Below are 10,563 nucleotides of genomic sequence, written 5' to 3' on the forward strand. Positions count from 1 at the left end.
GCTAATTAGATAAAATTTAGACATATCAAAAAAGTTTGAGGTACAAAATTAATAAAATTCCATATAGGAGAAGGCTAAATAAACAACGCTTCATGATATACATTTACATTATGATCTAGGTTGTGAAGAATGTTAATGAGAGCTACATTCGTTTGCATCAAGTACAATGTTTTACATTTGTCAATGTGGCCATTTTAATGGATACAAAATGGTAAAGTGCACATTTTTGCTATGAAGTGTATTCTCAAATCTAATTATGTGGCAATACTTTTCAAATGATCTTGAGATGTGTAGTAAATAGTTGTGTTCTCATTATAGCATCAAATTATAACTAACTATGACAAATTTTTTTGCCGCTCAAAATGATATAAAAGCTATATGTAGGAAATTCTTTGATTAGGAACACCTAAGGAAGATGTATGAAGCAATGTGTTAATTTTTTCTTGGAGTTGTTGAGATTGCATGGATAAAAGGCAAGATATGAAAGTTTTGTGGAATATATATTGTGGGAATTTGGGTACCTGCTTCTTGACAATGTACATAGAATATGTCCCATTGTAGTAGTGCTAGTGGGCAAAGGGTATAATGACATGGTTTGAAAAGTAAGTTGCTAGAGTGGAAGTGGAGTGTGACATCATACCCTAGACGATGAGAAATGAGAGAGGGGGAAGGGAAAGTCAGAAGGTAGTAAAAAATGTGCTATAATAAATTGAGGTGGCCAAAAGGAGAGAGAGAGAGAGAGAGAGAGAGAGAGAGAGAGAGAGAGAGAGAGAGAGAGAGAGAGAGAGAGAGAGAGAGATTGAGATTTATAAAGGCATTAGAATTAAATCTTTATGAACGTGGCATAGCACCCATTGTGCCCTTCCTACTTTAGCTCCTTACAAAATCCACAAGGCATGACCTGGCTAATCTAAGTAGTGTATTAGATGACAAGAGGTTATTAAGAGTCTAGTGCTTTGTACTTAAAGGTTGTACTTAAAGGATGAGAGTGTAAATTGCCATCTTACTTTGTACTTTAAGACTAAGGGACCTATAAATTCCCTTTACTTTGTACTTTAAGGTAGAGGGTGTAAGTTGCCATCTTACTTTATATGTTAAGGCATGCAATACTCATGATTTATATTATTTGCTTACAAATTTTGTATATTATCGTTCCATATAGAATAATACTATATCTAACATTTTGTGAAATTCTCATGTCTATCCTACATGTATAAACATACTATATGACCTTCAAAGGATTCTCATGCTGCCTATATAGTATTTCTAGCAACTACAAGAGATTCCAACTTCATTCCTACATTCTTCCTTGCACTAAAAGTAACAGTCAATAATGTCATGCATGTAGAAGAATTTTGTCAGATTAGAACGTATACTTAGCACACTGCCTCATGATTGTAAGGAACAATTACATAACATAAGTACTCTTGTGCTTGCACCCGCCAAATATGAGTGTGCTATAAAGTGCCATATATGTTCTCAATATCTAGGCACATATTATTTAGAGATGATATTATTGAGTTACAAGAAATATGGACATTCTTTAAAGGAGGAGGAAGATGAAGGGGGGAGTTTGTATCTAGTTTTTCAATAGCAAGGCATGGTCGAGTCACATCTATATACATTGGTATTTAGTGAGCTTCTAGTAGTCCATACACGTGTACCTCCAATCACCCACTAGTGTTATCTTTTGATGCAACTCTTACCATGGATTCCGATCAACTTTCGGTAGGATTTCCTTACCTTGTGCCAATGTGGCATCACTAGCCTAAAAAATTTAACACCAAGAAGAATAAGGGCTTAGTCAACATAGGAGGATGCAATCATACTCGTTATATAGCCATTGCCTTTGTGGGAGACATGCTTCTATCATTAGGTGGGGTAACCTCTCACAGTGCTTCATGGTCCCCATGACTCATGAGGCCACCCTAGTGATGCGCATCACGATGTTTAAATGCGTTGGGATAATCTCTATGTACCATGCTTTGGAGTATTTCAAAGTGATGGAACCCACACATACAACCACAATTGGTATAAGATATTGATATGAGGTGGTATGTGTAACCACATGGACACCTACAACACATCCAATGAAAGAGAGAGAGAGAGAGAGAGAGAGAGAGAGAGAGAGAGAGAGGGGCTAAAAATGTTGGGGGCATGCACAAATCACCATCTAGCAAAAACATGGCCAAAATGAATTAAATAAACATGTATTTTTGCTTGTGCTGAGCGTTGCCTTCACGTAGGCAGACCCAAAGAATAACACACACACACATTCTTTGTTTTGTGAGGCACCACACACACTTTTTTTTAAGAGATGAAGAGAGAGAGAGAGAGAGAGAGAGAGAGATTGATTTTGAATTAACTCACCAAACCACTCTACCAAACAAACAAGGTGGCTTGTCCATTTGAGATTACGATATGGTTCACGTAAGCCTTTGGCTATTCTCATGCTTTAACAAGCTCTTGGCTATGGCGTCCTCCCACCTCCCTTAAATCCGCTGCTTCTCTTCCCTTTTCTCTCATTCTCCGCATCTCATCCACTTAGAGATTCTCTTCTCCTCGTCACCTTTCGTACCCTTCGTCTCTGCTTTTAGATCATATCTCGCACTTCTCGATTTCCGGCCCATCCACCCCGCCCTGCTGCTTGTTCATGCTCTGGTGAGTTGTTTCGCTCCGCATCTCGCTTCTGCTGCACCATTTTAGCATTTCTCGGCTCGCCTTTGCTGAATTACGCGAGCGCATGCGTAGAAACGCATCACACGGCATGCTTTCTGGTGCAAAAACATGCAAGGTGATGCAAAATTTCTCCTCTCTTAATATAATCCGTTATTATGGCGACATGTCCAGATCACTGCAGCGGACGAAGCAGAATGCCAGAGGAGACTATGAGTGCTGGACGGACCATGGCTAATGAAGATGGCCACAAGGTAGAAAGCAACGGAACCCACGAAAGCGGAAATGGGCAGACTGTTTGCGTGACTGGGGCGGGAGGATTCATAGCGTCATGGCTGGTGAAGCGCCTTCTGGACAGAGGGTACACTGTGAAAGGAACAGTGCGAAACCCCGGTAAGAAATCCCCCAATGATTTTGTTGAGGTGTAGAGAATTAGTAGGAAAGAGTTGCCGATTGGTTGATAAGGATCGCCAACGATTTCTCCTGAAAAAGGAGAGAATATGAACAAATATCACTGCAACATTGAACGATATTCAGCTTGAGCGAAATTTGTGTACATAGGCGGCAGAAATTCAGAGCAATTCGACAATGAGGTGGAAGGATTTTTGTGCGTGTACTTTGAGTTCATGTAACTTTGCAAATGTGGGTTTTTCCGGCTTGCAGATAGCTATAGCTTCTCTGAATCAAGCTGTTGTTGGTCATCTGTGGGCAGTTGCAACGAGTCGTTGTGGAATGCGTCGTAGAAAGAAAGCACGTTTTAGGCGTAAAATTTCGTGTGTGAGGTTGTGCCGGAAACCATGTTCTTAGGAGTAAAATTTCATGTGGCGTCACGGATGATATCATGTCATCGATCATCACTTGGGAAGCGATGTGTAATTTAGGAGTGAAATTTCATGGAAGCAATTTTGCAAATGTGAGATTGAAGATTGCGAGCAGCGATGTAGCTTCGTTATCAAGTAGCTGATCATCGATTTCGTCTTCTTGCCGGATTGAAAGTTGTAAATATCTGCTTGGCGAGATGATTCAGATAAGCAGAGTTTGTATAAGCCGTCGAGGTGAATATCATCGGCTGGTTTGCGAATTATTCTTGCAGCCGTCGTAAATCTCTGCTTCGCAAGATACGATAACTTGTTCTGATCATGATTCATCACCATTTCTGGCGCTGTCGTATGCAGATGATCCGAAAAATGCTCACCTCAAGACATTGGAAGGAGCCGCCCACAGATTAATCCTCGTCAAAGCCGACCTCCTCGACTACGAAACTCTATGCTCGGTCATCCAAGGCTGCGATGGCGTCTTCCACCTCGCCTCCCCCGTCACCGACGACCCCGTATGAATCCTCACCATTAATTCCAAAATTGATTGCTAATCTGTTCCGCGCATCTTACATTCTCCGGATTTTCTGCATCTCTCGACGGAATTTCTTTTCAATCACAACGCATCTCCCGGTCAAAAACTCTTCCAGATTGCTTCCTCGCTCCTCATCGTGCTCATCGTACCCCGTTTCTACAGGTCCAAATGGTCGATCCCGCTGTGAAAGGCACCCTCCATGTCCTCGATGCCGCCGTCCAAGCCGGTGTTAAACGCGTCGTCTTCACCTCCTCCATTGGAGCCGTCTACATGGATCCTCATCGAGACCCCAGCATCGTTGTTGATGAAACCTGCTGGAGCAATCTCGATTACTGTAAAGAGACAAAGGTACATATATAATCAAATTGATTGAAAGCTAGCATCAGATTTCTGGTGCTCACAGATAAACGGTCATTGCTTTTGGGAATGTCTATCGCGGGCGTTAATCCGTGTCTATTTATCAGAATTGGTACTGCTATGGAAAGACTGTGGCGGAAAAGGCAGCTTGGGATAACGCACGCGAGAGAAAGGTGGACTTGATCGTGCTAAATCCTTCACTGGTACTTGGGCCGTTGCTGCAATCAACATTGAATGCCAGCACCATTCACATTCTCAAATATCTAAACGGTAATTATGTGTGCAGAGTGCACCCAGTTCCGAAATCCTCTACCGTATTGCTGACAGTCCTACCTCCTGCATCAGGGTTTGATCTGATAGGGGCAAGCAATGAATTGGGAATTTCTGTACTGTGATTTGAAAGCATAACTGAGGGAATGTCTGATCTGTGTTGATAGGCTCAGCGAAAACATACACAAATCATGTTCAAGCTTACGTCGATGTAAGGGACGTTGCAGACGCTTGCATACTTCTGTATGAGACACCCTCAGCCAGCGGGCGTTATCTCTGCGCTGAGAGCGTGGTGCATCGCGGTGATGTTTGTGATCTACTCGCAGAACTCTTTCCGCATTACCCAGTTCCGAACAAGTAAGCAGAAATTTTCATCATCATCATCATAATTCCTGCAGCAATTTTGCAGCTGTGAATGCCGCAGCAGATCGTTTGTTGTTCATCTGCAAAAGTGATTACAAAATGAAAAACGAATTACAGTCAGCTCCTCCATATATCACACAGTTTAGTAAATGAAAGACGATTCAAACATCGATCAGACAGTTTAGAAAATGATAAAAAACAATTCAAACTAATACGACGTCAGTTACTCCATCCGACAGTGTGTGATGCAGCGAGTTTGAGTAGAATCTGAAGTGATGATCAATCAGATATCTTACAAATTACGTGATGCTTGATCGGAATTCTGTCTAATTGGCAGGTGCTCAGATGTTTCGAAGCCGAGGGTAAAGCCATACGAATTCTCCAACCAGAAACTGCGCAATCTGGGCTTCGAATTCATGCCGCTCAAAAAATGTTTACGTGACACGGTGATCAGCCTACAAGAGAAGGGCGTCATCGACAACTGATCGCACAAAGTAATCCCGCTAAAATTAATCCAAATCAAAGCTAAGCTACCTGGCTAGGCTCGGATCACATTGAACAGAAATCAATTTGATCATCAATTATATCTATCCTATGATTGTATAGAAAAATTTAATAGCACACCCCATGTAACACAGACGGCATCGTCACACTTATTAATGTACCTACATGTCAAAGACGTGGCACTATACTCCTCTCTCTCTCTCTCTCTCTCTCTCTCTCTCTCTCTCTCTCTCCACACACACACACACACACACAAAAACACAAACACACATACACACACACACACACACACACACACACACGTGCACCCACACTTAGAACTTGGTGCCACTTCATGACTTGTACTCTTGTACATGCTACATTGCAATGAATGTAAGTGTGTGTGTGCCGTGTGTGTGTGTGTGTGTGTCTAAAATTATGCACGACATCATGAATTGATAATGTTCTCCTATCTGCGAAGAAATTGAGTTCTCATGTGGAGGCATATTACCCTGTCACGTGTTTGTGTGCATGACGATGGATAAGGTAATATGCCGAAACATGTGTGTGTGTATGTGTGTCCGCATGTGCGTGTGCGTGTGCATGAGAGAGAGAGAGAGAGAGAGAGAGAGAGAGAGAGAGAGAGAGATCATGGTAGATGCTTTGAAATCTACCACGGTAAATAACTTTCCACATCCCCTAAACAAACTCATTCCACTTTAAACTGTCCACCCCCAACAACCAAAAATTCGAATCGATTAATTCATTTAAATGAAGAAAATTATATACCTTCTTAGTCTAATAACTCTACTTCATAGGGCATCGCGGGATATCCTTTGAAACTCACACTATCGCAAGAATGGTTGGGATGGGTACCTTGCATATGAAGCTATGACATGCTAGGCTACATCATAATGGATACCTCATGTATGGATACAATGGGTATAAGGTCATATCATGATTCATGATCATACAAAATGTTATGGCTTTCCCTTGTCCTCAGCTGACTAATTAGTGATGGGTACCTTGCGTATGAGGCTATGCCATGCTAGGTACCTTGGGTATGAGGCTATATTACCTTAGAGAGCCTCCTTGTGCGAACCAGTGGCTCTGGGGGAGCCCTACTAGCAGAATTTATTTGCAACCCCATGGAGCTAGAGAGCTGGCTCAGCGAGGCTCCTTGGCAGTCAAATGCCATCCCAGAGAGCTTGAAATCTGGGATTCCAGCCCAGCATTGGACTGGTGGGAGGAAAGATCCTCTCCCATTGGTGGACAGGGGGACTAGATTGCATGTTCAAGGAGGGGGAGCAAGCTTCAAGGTATAATTTGGCCCCAACTGCCTCACATGGGGATGGAATTCTTGCAGAGGTTGGAATGCTGGGCTCAGCAACTCCCTCCATCTCCAGTAGCATGCGGGGAGCTTCTCTTAGGTATAGATACAATGGGTGAGCAATGGTGGGTACAAGGTCACATCATGATCATAGAGTGATCATACAAAATGGCTTTCACTTCTCATCGATTGACTAATTAGTGATGCAAGCACCTACAATTTACCATGTGGGGAGGGAACTTCTACAATCTAATCATGTCGTTATTCTACACCATATCATCCTTAAGAATCTTTTCCACTTGAATATAGATGGGGTTACCTTGGGGGTTAGCTGTACCTTGCAAAATGCTATAGTTATCACCTCCTAATCTATCAATGATGCTACCCACATTTGTTTTGTGGCAATGATCCTTCCATAGTCTAGATAGCAACCGTTTGCATACCGACTTAAATGATCCAGACATTGTAGCTTTGTCACTTTGTAGCCCATTTTGACAAGCTCTTTCATATACAAGTTTGTGTATTCTCATTCAATCTTTAGCTAATTCGTCAGAATGGTAGGAGGTTTGTGAATTAAATATTGCATTGTCCTTGTGACATTTTTGAATATATGCATTGGGGCCAATAGATATGGGACTTCATGATGTCTCCAATAAGAAAGAGTCTAGAATATGGAAAGATTTTGCATGCCAGGTGGAGGTGTTTGGACATTTGGAACATGCCAAAGTCGCTCCCAATCTCTAGATCTCATGATTGGTGTCTCATTGGTGTGAGATGATCTAGTTCTTCATTGCAAAAGATGGGTCCACTCGATATGGATGGTCCATCATGTGTTTCTCATACACTATCTGTGAAAGATTTTGGAGTACTGACTACATAAACTATTTGGACATGCGTGGTGTCTAGACACTTGTAGACCTATGAGAGTGACATGACACAAGGTTAAATATTGCATTGTCCTTTCAGTGACTTGTTGAAGATAGCTTGAAAAATATGAGCTCTAACATACAACATTTATGTCACCAGTGTTATCCGTATGTGAACCCCTGGGGATTACGCCTCACCCTCATGCAAGAGTATGCAAAACTCAATGCTTGATGGCAAAGCACAATACCTCAATTGATCATCGTGCAATGGGTGCTTACATGGGATAAAAGAAGGATGTGGGTATGATGGCTTGAATAGGGGAAGATTAATACCACATTTATGACCTACTAATTAAACAACCGATTAAGTTAAAAGGTAGGATGGTTGGTTGGTGGTGACATGAGGTGGGTTCTTAAGCTTTTCTTGTCAAACAAGGTGAATCATCATCTCATGTTCCAGATAACAACCACGCGACCACTAACATTTTAGCAAATAGTATTCTTCCGAATGCTAAGAAATAATATCTTATTTTTAATGTTTTACAACAAATGTGTGACTTGCAAGATGATAGCATTGAAAATATTAAATTTGACAAAAAGCATCTAAGTGTTCTCATATACCCTTTCCTTCATGTACAAGGACAATGGCCAATTTATGTTACTAAGGTTTAATGGAATTTACAATCTAATGCTCATTAATGCACATTCTCTTTCATGCACACCCTGTAAGAACATTTTTCTATTGCAACATGGTTATTCTTGAAGAATTATGACATCTAATAGTGGCATGTGCAAATAGAGGTTACACATGCAAACAGACCATATCAAAACGTACACAATGTTATTTTGAGCATATCAAATGTGTCCACTAGGAGGGGATCTAGGTTGCAAGCCACACACCTAATGATGGACATGCATTTTCCACAAGAACCTTTAAAAGCATATTTTTAAAAATTCAAATCTAAGAAATGGGTTACTTGAGCTTCTAAATCTGTTTACACTTAAAACAAAATAGATTTTCTTGTAATTGCTATTGACCACACTTTTGTGTAGAGCTACAATCTTGATGGAGTCGTAGGTATGGCCTATATAGAAAATTTTACCATGTGGTAAGCATGCATGATTGCATAAATTATGTATAAGACTCGCTCAATAAACTCATTATATTATGCAGTTTAAGAGATTGCATGACATGATGGTGCTTGAAGTGGTAGCTTCCCCATAAAACCGCTCATTGATGTGTATGCACAACAAATGAGTATCCTTGTATGGGGGCTAAAAATTTGGTTAATATCCCATTAAAACGTAAAATCTAATCAATCTCTATTTTAATAATTGGTTTAAAAAACAATTTAAGTAGATTTTTCTCACTAATGAAATTGATAAGATGCAATTTAGTAAAAATTCTAGCATAGCTGACTTATGATACGCACTTATGATACACACAATAATATTTAAACATATAGGTAGCACATCAATTGCAAGGCAATCTAGGTAGGCAACTATTAGATACATTCGACCATGGACACACATATTCCACAAGACTAAAAAAGTGAATCTCAAATATATATAAAAAAGATCAAGAAAATTCTAGCACACACCACTTGCAATAAACATAATCATATTCAAACATACCAAGCGTATCCATTGCAAGGTAATCTAGGCAAGCAAATGCAAGAGACACGTTCACCAAAGGGCATATATATTTTGTACAAGCACTACAAGGCACAGTCCCTTTTTCGACAAAAATACTGACCTTTTTTACACTAAAAAGTTTTTTTTTACAGGCGTAAAGGTCGATATTTATGTCACTATAAGCATCGAAAAAGAATGGTTGCTATACCAGCATCGCTATATAATAGCGACACTAATAAGCATCGCTATATAGCGACGCTAATAAACGTCACTATATAGCGACACTGGTAATCGACGTACGATTAACAGAAGCTTTAAAAAAACATTAGTGGGGCTAAACAGGGCCACAGCAAACCTTGTTTTACCCCACTAATGTTTTCTTTAAAGTAATTACAAAAGAATATTGTTTGTTACAAAATTTCCTTTGTGAAAAGGGTGATACAAAATCACTCAAACAAGCCAAGTGACAGAAGCATATACATGTCGAAGATATACAACATTGTTTGTTACAAAATTACCCTTTCAAAAAAGAGGAGAAAAGAGTAGAAAAAAGAGAAAAAGAGAGAAAGCATATGCTTATGAAAAGAAGAGAAAAGAAAATGAAAGAGAGGAAATAAGAGAGGAAAAAAAAAGAGAAAGAAGAGAAAGGAAGAGGGGAAAAGAGAAGGAAAAAAGAGAGGGGAAAAGCATATGAGCATATGAGCATATGCTCATGAATAAGCATAAGCATATGAGCATAAGCATAGGCAAATGCATATGCTTATGAAAAGAATAGAAGAGAGGATGAAAGAGAGAAAATTAGAGAGGGGAAAAGAAGAGAAGGAAGAGAAAGGAAGATGAGAAAAGAGAAGGAAAAAAGAGAGGGGAAAAGCATATGAGCATATGCTCATGCATAAGCATAAGCATAGGCAAATGCATATGCTTATGAAAAGAAGAGAAAAGAGGATGAAAGAGAGGAAATAAGAGAAGGAAAAGAAGAGAAGGAAGAGGAAGGAAGAGGGGGAAAAAGAATGAAAAAAGAGAGGGCAAAAGAAGAGGGGAAAAGAGCATAAGCATAAGAGAAGGAAAAAGAAGAGGGGAAAATAAGAAAAGAGAGGAGAAAAGAGGGGAAAAAAGAGAAAAAGAGAGAAAGCATATGCTTATGCTTATGCATGAGCATATGAGCATATGCTCATGCATAAGCATAAGCTTATGAGAGAGATACATAGACAAATGAATATGCATATGAAAAGA

General features: G+C 40.1%; 1 protein-coding gene across 1 annotated transcript; it reads left to right on the plus strand.

Moving 5' to 3' along the window:
- Positions 1–2,386: 2,386 nt before the first annotated feature.
- CCR1 (cinnamoyl coa reductase 1) lies at positions 2,387–5,676 on the plus strand. Its single transcript, XM_087383633.1, has 7 exons — positions 2,387–2,661; positions 2,851–3,069; positions 3,852–4,006; positions 4,189–4,374; positions 4,491–4,653; positions 4,821–5,010; positions 5,354–5,676. The coding sequence occupies exons 2-7, from the start codon at positions 2,874–2,876 to the stop codon at positions 5,499–5,501; spliced, it is 1,038 nt and encodes a 345-aa protein (XP_087239759.1). The 5' UTR covers positions 2,387–2,661; positions 2,851–2,873; the 3' UTR covers positions 5,502–5,676.
- Positions 5,677–10,563: the final 4,887 nt, after the last annotated feature.

Source organism: Dipteris shenzhenensis, chromosome 13 (genome assembly GCF_047967505.1).
Source record: "Dipteris shenzhenensis isolate YYH24624 ecotype China chromosome 13, Dip_SZ_1.0, whole genome shotgun sequence".
Classification (NCBI taxonomy): Eukaryota; Viridiplantae; Streptophyta; class Polypodiopsida; order Gleicheniales; family Dipteridaceae; genus Dipteris; species Dipteris shenzhenensis.